This window comes from Pelodiscus sinensis, chromosome 2 (genome assembly GCF_052426305.1).
Source record: "Pelodiscus sinensis isolate ZL-2025 chromosome 2, ASM5242630v1, whole genome shotgun sequence".
In the NCBI taxonomy this organism is placed as follows: domain Eukaryota; kingdom Metazoa; phylum Chordata; order Testudines; family Trionychidae; genus Pelodiscus; species Pelodiscus sinensis.
The window spans coordinates 96,714,619-96,727,791 of record NC_143053.1 but is presented as its reverse complement, the minus strand read 5'-3'; the positions used below and the strand labels follow the sequence as shown (position 1 = coordinate 96,727,791).

Below are 13,173 nucleotides of genomic sequence, written 5' to 3'. Positions count from 1 at the left end.
AACATGGCCAGTGTGAGCCAGTCAGCACACCTCAGGCTCTGCCCACAAGGATAAGTAGCCAGCACTTCCCACAATGCCACAGTGCTCCCGGTACTTTCTCCCTGGGGGCTAGAAATGCCAACACCCTGTATCCATCTGTTCCAGCCAGCCTGTCCGCTTGCATCTTTCAGTGCTTACCCCGCCTGGGAGAGGACTTGCCATTGTGGAGTGTGGTCCCAGTGGAGGCCATGTTCAAAGGATCCCATCCACAGGCCGCATGTTAAGCCCCATGTAAATCCAAACCGCACCGCACGCCACAAACAAACAAGATGCAGGCCGCATGTTGAGTAGCTCTGGTGTACATATTAAAATATTAGTAACTTGCACGTAGTGCAGTGATTTATTTGATTCTCACGGGGTTTGTGTGAGATGTGAACTCACTCCCCAACATCCCAACTGCTTTGGTTAGAAGTGGAGAATAAAGTCACTAGCCCACCTTCTAGGGCTTCATTTCTGCCACAGAGATCAGCCTAGTGATCAGCACCTAGGTTTGAGTACCTGAGCATGAGCATCCCCGCTGCAAAACACTGCCATTATTGCTATTACCATTGGAAAAGGCCATTTGTTTTCTACATGTTACTGTGTCTCAGAGCATATCCCATGACTCTTCTGACTCTTTTCCAGTCGGCTCTCAGTTGGAAGAGAACTAGTTGGTCTGTCCTTCAAGAGAATTGTGTAAAGACCCTGGAGGATAGTTGGCTCTTGAGTGATTTAGTCTTCATCCTCACCACAAAGTGGGTGAGTTCTAGCCTGAGTTAAAGTAGAGCCCAGATTCTAATCCACATCCCCAGCCAACCCAGTAGTAAAGCACCTCCCAACTTGGGTCCGAGGGTTCTCTGTGTTTATGGTTAGGAGGGAGGTTTGAGCTAGAACCGAGGTAAGAGTCTGGGTTAACTGCGTAGTAAAGAAATGTCCTAGAAGAAGAGCTGTGTTGGGGAGTGGAAAGGGGGAGCGCTTCTCTACTGCTGTTTCTGAAGACAGCATACCTTTTTAGAGTTCACTAACTGGTAACTGAGCTCAGCTAGGGTATGGAGCTCTGGTATCACCTGCTTGGTGACAAGTCAGGATTTGATCTTTTATACAAATATTTGGACATTGCTGCATAATAGTGTTTGCTTTTAATGCCCAGAATAGCCACGTAAGCTTACAGAATTTTGGTAAAAGTAAATAAAGTAGTATATCATCACTTAAGTTCCACACAGACATCAAATATAGTTTATACTGGATGTAAATAAGTGGGTATCATTCATTCTTTTGGGGGCTATAGCAGAGATTTGGACTATTCCTGAATCTTAGTTGTTTGAATTATATTTAAAACACATCTTGCTGAGAGAGGACTGTTTGGTTTACTGTATCTATAGATAAAAGCAGCAAATTATGCTGCCTTTCATTTGTTTTGTATTTTATAATTTGGGCATATGGAATGATTCTCAATTAGAGCTCTACAAAAATAATTTGACCTTTGATTTATTTGTTGAAAGCTGTAGTTTCATGTTACCCAAAATTTAAGAATTTGACACAAATATACTGAATAGACTTTGGGGGAAAACATCAGAGAACATTCAAAAGGGACCTGGGTTCTATTTGCAAAAAGAGGAAGATGTGTCTGATTTGGAATAAAGATTTGAAGTTGGGTATCCAACTTGGCAGATGATGCCCCCAAACACAAGGCTTTCAGAGGAGAATATCCTGTATATATGGGGGCTTTAGTCCTCGTCCCTAACAAATGCTCTAAGAAGAAACATTTTTTTCCCAGTGCGGTCACCCAGTTACTTCAATGTATTCTCAGTGTAGAATGTGGTTTTAGATCCTTTGGTGTTAGTGCACCATCTTGTGTCCAAAATTTTCAGTCGTTGAGAGGATGTAAATCAATCAGAAAGCAAAGATTATCTATTTTTTGTAGCATGGCATACAGGTATGATTTTGTTACTATTCAACAGTTTTCTTTGAAAACCAGACTACCATAGTCACACCCAACTTAGAAGTCTGCCATGAGAGACTCCTGTTTGGTCTAGAATTTTGCAGGGGCATTTGTAGAGCTGTGTGGAGAAGCTTGTGCTGTGTTGTTTTTTTCACATTACCAGTGGAATCAAAATCTACTTCTTGTGAGCCTGGCTGGTCTATATCTCGATGGATGGAACCTATTCCATTCTAGCCTCCATGTTTCTCACTTCTTTTTTTTTTCCAATTTATTTAAAATTCTGCTAGTAGAAAGCACTATTTTCTCTGTTGATCTTACCATTTCCTCTCTGATCCTTGAATGTCTTCATTTTTTTACTATTTCATCCTATAAACAATTTTTCTCATTCCCTTTCCAGCCTTGCCTACATCTCACCTGTCACTTCTACTTAACTTCTGCCCCCACTCCATGCTCTCATCTCTAATGCTTCTTTTATCTCCTCCCAGCAGTGCCGGCACTTTTTATTCCTCCATTTACCTGGCTCTCTCACTTCAAACTGCCTCTGTTTCTGTGCATTGTGACATCACATTTTTTTTTCAAATCACTCCTTAGATTTCCCTAATGTGGGTTTGATTTTTTTTTTCCCATCGCTAATCTCCTCTGTGGGAGATTATTATGACCCCAATAGCCAGGATTTACAGAGCCTTGGAGAAGACATAGAAATCCAAGTTGCTCTAGTCTACATGTTGGGAGAAAAAAATACTGCTTTAGACCTTTCTCTCCATGCTCTGACTTTTCTCTCATGGGTTTTGATCATTCTAATAAGCTGTCCCTCCTTCCCTTTCCTGTTTTGTTCTCTCCCCATCTATTCTTTTTGGTCCTCTTTCCCTATGTTCTTCCTCCTCCTTATCCATATCCACATACTGTGTCCTCAGGCCTCTCGTGTCATTCCCCACCCCCCTTAGGTATAAGCTCTTAGAAGCAGAGACTTCATATATATACAATGTATAGCTCCCAGTACAAGAGAGTCCATTGTTCTGATTGGGACCTCTGGTTGATGCTATAATGAATATATCTAATAGTGACTCAGATGGGGGCAACTGTTCAGTATCCCACTCCCTCACACTCCAAATGGCTCCACACAGCAGCAGAACACCTGACTGCTGCAGTAACAGTTGCCTGCTGATGAGATGTGTGTGTCTTTACTCTGCTACTACAATATAGTCTCTCTCTATTGCTGTTCTCAAGCCTGATGATCACTTGTTGTAGCATTTGTTTGGTGTAGAGCATAAACCTTATAACCAACTTAAAACTCAGCCAGGAGCCATGGCAAGATTGAGAGTGTTTTTCTCAGCCTTTTGAGCAAATAGGTCTGAGATTTTAGCAAAGCTTCTCTGGTCTGTTGGTTTTCTGTAGTAGTTAAATGAAATCCAGCTATTTTCAGTGTCACTGATCTTTGGTTTTGTAATGTTGTGTTTCTATTCCAAATGCAAACTGACATGGGAGGGGAACATTCAAAGATTCAAACAGAAGACTTGTTCCTCCAACCTCTGGAGTACCTGAGAGCCAAATATGTCAAGTTTTCACCCAAATATACTTTGACATGTATTGCACATTTAACTCTACCAATTTACAGGTTTTTTTTTTTTTTAAAGAACAACATAATAGTGAAAACAAGGAGAGGGGAAGTCTGAGGGTAAACATGAAGGAAATTTTAAAATCATGAAGGTGATATCATAAAAATACTTATTTATGATCAGACAGATGCATGCTGATGCTTTTTAAAAGGCATATGTAGCTAATGGAGCATACCTGCTCAGTTGGAGCCATTAAAACTGTTTGGGTAATTAAGTGACTTTTGGTATATGTACCAAAATTCAAAATGCACATTAAATCTATTGTATTCCATTGGGCAACTGTATTTTTTTTGAGAAATGTGCAAGTTTTGATAACATGTATTATTTGCGTAACATACCAGAACAGTTCTGAAGAACCCATAACAGTCAGTTATGGAAATCTGCAGTTACGTACCTTTTTTAAAAAGTGGATTTCTTTGATGTGTTACAGCAGTGTTTCCCAAATGATGTTCTGCAGAACCCTGGGTTCTGTGAAGTGAAAATAAGGGTTCTGCAAGAAAATTCCATTACAATAAGTTTATGATTTTTTTAAAAAAAATCATAATTAATATTTGAGCATTTATGAATTTTATTGAAAGCAATTTTCATTTGTGTTTCCCACTATAAGTGTCCCTGTATAATGCCAGATTAGCCAGAGAGTGGGGACGATGATGTCTGTCAGTGGTGTAATCGCTTGTTATATACCACTGTAAATTTCCATACTCACTCTGAGGGAGCGTGATCACGTGAGTGACTGAATATGAATACACTAGCGCCGCGTCGGACAAAGTCAAAGCTTCAGCTCTCAAACCAGTTGCTTGTATGGGAGTGTGCAGGCAATGTTCTCACGAATACTTTCCTTCAGTGTAGTCGTGTGATTTCTTGTATTTAAATATTTAACTGTGACACACATAAATTAACTTTGATAGATTAATCTATGTGCAATTAAACTAAATATTGACCTTGTTTAGCATTTCTTTATTATTATCCTAACTTATTTGTGGTCTACTTTTTCAGCTCCATGTATAAGACTGTTATTAGGGGTTCTGCAAAATTCTTTCAACTTTAAAAGGTTTCCATGGCCAAATAAAATTGGGGAACACTGCGCTACAGGGAGCCATGAAGTTCCACAATATAAATCAGTGGTGGGTAACTGGCAAACCATTGGGGTTCTGTGTGACCCATGAAACATTGTTCACTGCTACCAACATTCAGGATTGTTAGATTCTGTTGGTTTCCAGCTACATAGATTTTTTTCCCTACTGATATTACTAAAGTGACACACATGTAAAGCAAGTGAACGTGAACTGAAGTGCATGCCATTTGAGAGCCAGGTGTGCTCTCTGCAGTCAATCAAAGCACTGTTATAGTTCAACTGGCACACCCCCTCACAAATTCTAGGTACACCAGCACAGATGGAGTAGTTTTGCTATCCTGGGATCTTATCTTGGTTACAACAATCTTGCATCCCACCCAGAGGAAGAGAGCCACTCATATGGTCCACTGAATAGCCTGGGTTGCCCATTACTGGTGTAAATACTTTGTACTGTTCTGTGTTTGCAAATCTGCAACTGCTCTAAAATGTCTGTCTCAGTGCTAGGCATATGTGTGATCAGAAGTCCTACTTTTAAAAAAAAATGCATAGGACACATGCTTACATGAGAACAGCAGTTGATTTGTAAAGTCATTGAGACCATCACAATCCTTTTAGATTAATCAAGGTGATTAGTTCATGTAACAACTTCCAGCTGTTTTTAAGCAAAATCTTTCAAGTTCTATGAGCGAAATTGGCTGAAACCAGTGTTTTTATATTGATTTTACTGTGATATAACTGAACAGTTACCATTAAAAATGCTAAAAAGTCATTTGAATTGATTCTAAAGATTGGTTAAAAGAACCACTACTGAAGTGACCCTTAAATATATGTAGCATTAAATTGTATATATAGCATAAATGTATATGTAACTTTAACTAGATTTAGCATTTTAATTTTATTATTTTAACCCATTTTGAAGGAGAATTCTTACCAGCCTAATATGTGAGGATTTTCAGCAGTTATTGAACAGCATATTTGACTCATAAGGATGTACAATTCTGATTGATGGCATTGATTTTGCATATGTAGACTGATAATATAGGGCCTTCAGAACAACTCTCATTCTGAGGCTTTGGTAGAATTGACTAACCAATTAGCCCATCATAAGACGGGATTTTCAGGTCTCTCCTCCACGTTGGTCTTCTCTCCTGAGCCTCTGGTCTCTCGCTCCATCTCTCTCTCTCTCTCCTCCTCCTCCTACTGCCTCCCCCCATCTCTCTCTCAGCTCTCCACCTCCTCCTGGCTCGCTCTCTCTCTGTGTCTCTCTTTCTCTTCTCCTCCCCCTCCTGCCTGTCACTCGTGTGACTGTGGAGCCCAAACGGTTGCTTGCATCCCTTGCTCCCACGTGGCGACCTGGCTGAACAACGCCATGGCGGGAGGCGAAGGGGGGTGGGGCGGTGACATTCACGGCCAGGGGGTGGGACCTGGAGCTGCTGTCACGCCGCACGTCACCACCCCGCCCCTCTTCCCCTCCCACCGTGGCACTTGGCTGACTTCTGTGACGCTCAGCTGGGCCACCGCGGGGGAGCAAGCGGCTGTTTGGGCCCTGCACTCCTCATGCAGCATGGGCCGCCCAGAGGGAATAGCCAGCATTCAGGCAACAGCGCGCACCAGAGGGAACAGCCAGCATTTCGGCGTTAGACTCTCAGACACTGGGCTACTATATATATGATTCCACAAACCTCTGCACCTTAGAGGCAACTATGCAGTCTTTTTCTTGGAGCTTTATAATCTTGGGTCACATGATATCAGAAGGGTGAATGTGTGTACTCCTTTCTTCTCATTTAGTGTATTGTCTCCCGTAGAATTTGTATGTTCAGATGCTAGTAATATGACTCAAATAAGTACATATGTAGCACAGTCTCTTAATTTATTAACACCACTGTTTTATCTAGAATTGGTTTCTATACATTCTAAACTGAAATATTTGTTAGAATAAAAAAAAAAACTGGGCAACAATCCCATCCATCTTAAACTGGAGAGGAACTCGGTGTGTCACATTAGTATGCTGTGTGTGATTTGAGAGTTGAGTGGTACAACTAATATAATAAAGAATTACTGCTTCTGAGGAACCTCTGTCATGAAGCTAATTGCTGCTTAAGATGATATTGTTCCTAGATGTGCTTAGTTTTGAAAGGTGAGTGATCTACTGCTTAATATTTGTTTTCCTTTTTTGTTTGTTTTTAGCCCCCTGTGAAGCCAATGCATTTTTTTGCCATAGTAATATGTGTATTAATAATACATTGGTCTGCAATGGACTTCAGAACTGTGTGTATCCTTGGGATGAGAACCACTGTAAAGGTAATTTATCAGTATATAAAATTGGAATTGCCACGATATTTAACTCTGTAGGGAACAGTATGATTATACTCAGTGACTTATTAACCTATGTACTAGATGGGTTAAGGCTTGAAGCAAGAGCAAATGAGGAACAGCATTTAGCAGGCAACCAAGAAACAGAAAAAGATTAAAAACATTGGTGAACTTGCACAACACATTTTCCATTTTTCTTTACTTTTCACTTGGCTATATAGGTTCTGACCTATGGGCTGGATCTCTGATTGCTTGGGTTCTGTGTCTTCTGCTTTCTTGCGTATAAGTGTGGTTTCATCTAGTTTTCAACTTTAGAATCCTTATCGGAGAACTGTCCGGTAATGAGGCAGGAGGTGGGGCATAAAGATATATTTGCTCTTATATGAAGTGGACTAAGAGGCAAAAAGAAGGTTTAGACCAACACTAGTTACTTTGACATCAGTGTGGATAGCTGGGGAATGATTTCATGTTTGAAATAAGTTTTCCAGTGGTGATGCTTGGTGTTCATAACAGCACCGCTGAAATCCCATGTACGGCAGGACTAATTCTGTATCTAGCAGCCAAATCCATGTATAATCAATCTCCCAGTCAAGTTGAAATGTAGAGAATAACTACAGGACTGCAGGCATGATGTCTGTGTCATGGAGAGATATTGGCACTCCTGATCAGATGGGGGCACTGGTTTCCAGGTAGCTTATGTCAGATTCCCTGTACTTTTCAAAAACATCAGTATTTGTTTTCCTCAGAAAAAAATGGCTTAACTGTCTTTCGAGGCTGTAGACACCATTTGCTTATTCTGTCACAGCAGATTTGTTCCTGGAAACATGGGATAAGCCAAATTTAGGAACCAATCAAGCAAGGCAGGGGAAGGGGGGAGGAAATGTGGTGGCTTAATAGTCAGCTTATAAGTCCACTGAAGTCTGTAAAATCCTCTGACAAGCAGGGAAAGAGAATAAAACATAAATGAACTCATACCAGTAAAGAACACAATGAAGCACTTAAAGGGAGTAATATTCCTTGTATAATAGAAGCTGGGTTACAGTTGAGGAAAAGATTTATTTCTTTTCTTTTTTCTTTGTAAATTAAAAAAGAAAAAGTGGGGTGGGAGACCCCCACATCTCCTTTTACATTCTACAATGAATCTCATACCCTGCTATTGTCCAAGTGCTATGCTAAAGTGGTACCACTACCACTAAGGCATGGTTTCTATTTATTCCTCTTCATATTCCTTACTAGAGAAGCATATTTGCTGGCTCCAGTAAACTAATAGGCTGATTGCTGTACTGCAGGTTTTTTGTTTTTTGGGGTGGTTGTTTCTTTTTTTTGAGACTTCTGCCTGGTTTACATCAGGCAGCTGATGGACCTTGGAATCCATCTACAGTAGCATTCCAGTGGGGGTGAAGCAGCATGTTACATACAGTGCGGGCCTCGAGAGAGTCCCTGCAAGCCAAACAGTGGGTGTCACTGATTCTTAGTGAAGTGCCTTTTGATGTTGAAGTAACGCCAATGTGTTATTCATTAGTGTGACTGTAAAATCTAAATATTATTAACAATTTCCCATTTGCAAAGGTCCTGGTACTGAAAGATGAAATACTCTTTCAACTCCCATTGGACTCCATCATTGGCACACCCATGTACCCTGTAAATTAGGAAGCAAACCATGGGGAAATGTATTGAAAAGGAGGATGAAATTAAATTCCCTGTCTAAGATTTCACTGAACATTTTTAAAACTGGGACAGCTATTTTAGCAAGCAAGGAGAATTTCTCTTTCCCCCCTATATTAACAATGAGCAAGATTGATACTTGGGAAGCTACAGTAGAGTATGGATAGTGCATAGGATCAGTCTTTGAGTTTTTGCCCAGTGGTGTTCTGAAGGATCATATTCATTAACCTGGTTCTATGCCTTACTGGACTTAAATGAAATAGTGGCCAATTAGAGGACTTCCCCTTGAAATCTTATTTTGAATAACTCCTCTGTTTTCTCCTGATTCATCCCAGTCTTTGAATACACTCAGCTCAGGAGTTGAGAGAAGTTCCAAGTGCAAAAGGAATATTTATTTTAAAATCCCAATACACTGTTTCTCCTTTCACAGATCTCATTTTGAACTACATAAATCAAGTGAGGGGACATGAAAGTAGAACAGAAGTGCTGTGTAGTGAACTGGGGATTTGTTTTGGAATGAAACCAAAGACAATTTTTAAAAACTAAACTAGCCTTTCATCTCTTGTAGTTTGGTTACATACTGATTATCGCTTGGCGAATGGGAAAGGTGGTGGTATCTGTATGTGATTTCCGGGGATGGGTGGGGTGGCAACAGCCACTGTGGACCCCTGGGCAAGAAGTGGAGGGGTTCTGTTCTCCCCAGAAGATGTGGGGCCTTGGGTAGGGCAGGGAGCAACCAGCCCTCAGCGCTGCCCAGAGAGTGGCATGCTATGGCCCCTCCCTTAGAGACACCGAGAACACATCATGCAGGGTTTGGGTGGTGATTTAAAGGGCTCAGGGCTTTGGCTGCTAGCGCTGCTGCAGTAGCAGTGGGAGGAGCCCTAGGCCCCTTTGAATCACCGGGCCTCCAAGCAGTTTCCTTCTTTTCACTTTCCCTGTCAGTTGGACTAGTGATTTCTTCAGCTTGTATTAATATCACTTTGTAATTGTTTTTACAAAATTGCTTCTGTAAACTCCAACACAGAATAGCAACAACTTTATGCTAAGCATCAAAACCCTCATGGTTGTGTTTATTTTTTAATCAGCTTTTAATGCTGTGCTTTTCTTCTGTTACACAGAAAAAAGAAAGGCTAACCTTTTGGACCAACTTACCAATACCAGTGGGACTATAATTGGGGTGACCTCTTGCATTGTGATCATCCTCATTATTATCTCTGTTGTAGTACAGATCAAACAACCTCGTAAAAAATTTGTCCAAAGGAAAACAGACTTTGATCAAACAGTATTCCAAGAGGTGTTTGAGCCTCCTCATTATGAGTTATGTACTCTTAGAGGGACAGGGGCTGCAGCTGACCTTGCAGATGTTGCAGATGACTTTGAAAATTATCATAAACTGCGGAGATCATCTTCAAAATGCATTCATGACCATCACTGTGGATCACAACTGTCTAGCACTAAGGGCAGCCGTAGTAACCTCAGCACAAGAGATGCTTCTATCTTGACAGAAATACAACCCCAGCCTGTAAAGCCCCTCATCCAGCCCACGAACAGGAGAAATATCCTTGTCATGAAGCATAGCTACTCACAAGATGCTGCAGATGCGTGTGAGATAGATGAAATTGAAGAGGTACCAACTACAAGTCACAGGCTGTCAAGACATGATAAAGCTGTCCAGCGGTCAGTATCAATAGATTTTTGATGAAGACTATTGCATAAGGACTTGATTGCCCCTAAAATATTATTTTGATCATTTTTTCTTTATGCATTTTAAATAGATTACGACATTATATTTTCTCCTGTGTTTTTTTCCTTTCTCCTCTCTTTCTTCGATCCACCTTCTCCTTTCCTGAAGTGCCTCACCCCTGTTTGTTCATTTGTTCTTTCATTCTTTTACTTACACACACACACACACACACACACACACACACACACCCTCAGTTAGGGTTGGGTACAATTTTTACTAAGCCAAAGAATTTTTTTTATATAAAATCTAATTTTTTGAAAGAACTACATGCATGTGGTTTCCTTACAGCTGTCAGGTGGTCTTGAATGGTGTCCATAATCCATGATCAGAGTAATTGGTAAAAACAATCTGTAGATCTATTTTGGTGCATGATAGACCAATGCAAAACACTTGAGAGATAAGGAAACACTCGTTCTTATGAAATACTATTTTCTAAAAAGTGAATAACAATATTTTCATAATATTACAATATTCTGTGATTAGCCATGATATCGCTGTTTGTCATATTAATCTCTCTATCTCACACTTAGAATGAGACATTTCAGTGCTTATAGAATATTCTTATATATTTACATATAAAAATGTTGAAAAGAGTCTAGTCAATGAAAAAAATAAAGTCTGGCATTTTTTAAATACAGAAACTATTTTTTTTACTGTGTCTTGCATCTTGAATGCCTGTAAATAAGTATGATTAAAAGTTTGCCAGTAAAAAAGAAAAACAAACACTTATGAATGACTTATTTGGAAAAGAGCACTCAGAAACATTTTATATGTATTTGTGTTTTGCCTTGCATACATTATTTTTGTGCTTTTGTGTTTTACATGCCCTATGTGTATTTATTTTTTGCACATTTAAGCTAAGTCTCTTAAAATTCTGCAGTTATTTTAATCTAGTTGCATGCCATTGTAAATGACTTGGTACTATTGGTACAATTTGATCAAACTATTGAGATATATCCTTTTTATTAAGTGTATATATGCATATATTTCTTTTTTTTCTATGCAAACATTATTATGTTGAATGAAATAGCCATAACATTCCAGGTTCTGCCTCATTGGGTCTCTAAGCAAACATGAGTCTGAGTACAACACTACTAGGGTCTAAAAGGCAAACTCAAGGTAAGTCAACATACATGACTGTCACATGAATCATCTGTTACATTCCATTATATATTGTTTCAAACATTTTCAAATAAAAGTTTTCAAGGCATAGGTTAGCTAGCTAAAAACTTTGCCATAGAGAGTGTCAGTTTTATAGAGATAATTGAAAATTGCAGCTGATTGTTTTAATATGAACATAACATTTCTATTAAAATTATTATACTTGATAGCTTTGTAAAATCTCACTGTTAAAAATGATCTGCATTTTAAGCACAGTATAAAGACAGATGCTTTGCATGGATGTTTCATTTTTCATTTATGACAAATGTATTTTAAAAGTCCTATCATGTTATACAGAATGTAAAGCCTGGCAGCCTAGCTAGTTTTAGATATCAAGAAATGAAGCTATCTGTTCTCAGTTCACTTGAGTCATTCAACAGTGTTGTGTGTGACAAGGCAGAATTCTGTTAGGTTTGGGAATCAGTAGTGTCATTTTAATATTTATCATTTACAAGTCATTTTACTTGTCATTTACTAGGTTATACATTTGCATTTAATTTGTTACTACCACCATTTATTTGAATAAATATCATCTCAACTTTCATAATGAAGTTCTAGCTAGATCAAAGGCTATGCATATATGTCTTGTATATAATTGTTATCCATATGTTTTATAAGTGTATATATCTGTTTTGTAGGGAGAAAATGCATTAACACTTTAGTTTTATATAGTTATGTAAACATACTTGTCTACCTATATTTTCCTTTACAGGGAACAATATTTTAATTGTGTTTTGTTTTCAGAGAAGAACTATTTACACAAACATGGGGACTGTGAAAGGAAAAATCTATAGTGAAATATTTCAACTGACTGGGGAAAAAGTGGATATATTTCTAAATTCATTCCACTGCCTTTATCCAAACCTAAGAGTGACAGACATTTCTTACTTCCTCAGCAAGATAGTCCCATTGCACAATAACATGTTTCTTTTCTAATTTGGTTGCTGGCCACCAAGTGCTCCTTAGTTTTTAAATACATTTTGAGATTTACTGGAAACTTGAAGAAGAAATTAGTTCCTGGATGAAACTATCCTAGCTTTATTTTTTATGTTAGTGTTATTTCAGTGGATATGTTGTATGTCTTTATCAGCTTGTCTATTGTGTGATATGTAAAAGAAGATGATTTTACATTGAACTTTTGTTATATGTACATTGTTTTCATTATATAGACTGCTTGAGAATAGTTCGCTCCTGAGTGATTTTGAACATGCTCCAATGAAATGTGAAAGTATGGACCATGGAAACACCAGCTAGAGGTTTTATGGACTCTGATCATCTGTTCTCATACCATGATAAAGTTCAGCAAACTGAATTGAGTAAAATTACTAGATGGCAATAAGATTCTAATTGTTATCATTACTGACCATTTTTCTTTTTTCCTCTCCTACCCCTTTTTAAAATTTGGTTACAAAGTAAGAGACCCAGTTTCAGGTACAATTTATTTACATGAGGTATTTAGCCATTCATAATAATTTCAATAGAAATGTTTGTTTGGAAATGCATCTAGCAAAATGACTGAAATTGACCACTGAGAAAATTAATCTGCATGTATGTTACGGAATATTTGAGTTGAGAAAAATCCCTTTTATTACATACATTGTAAAAAGCATGCATTCACAATTACTGCTGTTACTGTTCT

At 38.7% G+C, this 13,173-nt stretch overlaps 1 protein-coding gene across 4 annotated transcripts in view; it reads left to right on the top strand.

The window, feature by feature from the left end:
- Window positions 1-12,875, top strand: part of NETO1 (neuropilin and tolloid like 1) — a 77,051-nt gene extending 64,176 nt beyond the window's left edge. For 2 of the 4 annotated variants that reach the window (XM_014572696.4, XM_075921053.2), the window contains exons 8-11: window positions 6,839-6,952; window positions 9,748-10,306; window positions 11,418-11,492; window positions 12,704-12,875. In XM_014572696.4, the coding sequence (XP_014428182.1) occupies window positions 6,839-6,952; window positions 9,748-10,306; window positions 11,418-11,478 (734 nt within the window). In that variant the 3' untranslated portion in view covers window positions 11,479-11,492; window positions 12,704-12,875. The remainder of the gene's footprint in view (window positions 1-6,838; window positions 6,953-9,747; window positions 10,307-11,417; window positions 11,493-12,703) is intronic. The other 2 variants (XM_075921051.2, XM_025183821.3) reach the window with 1 other exon arrangement.
- Window positions 12,876-13,173: the final 298 nt, after the last annotated feature.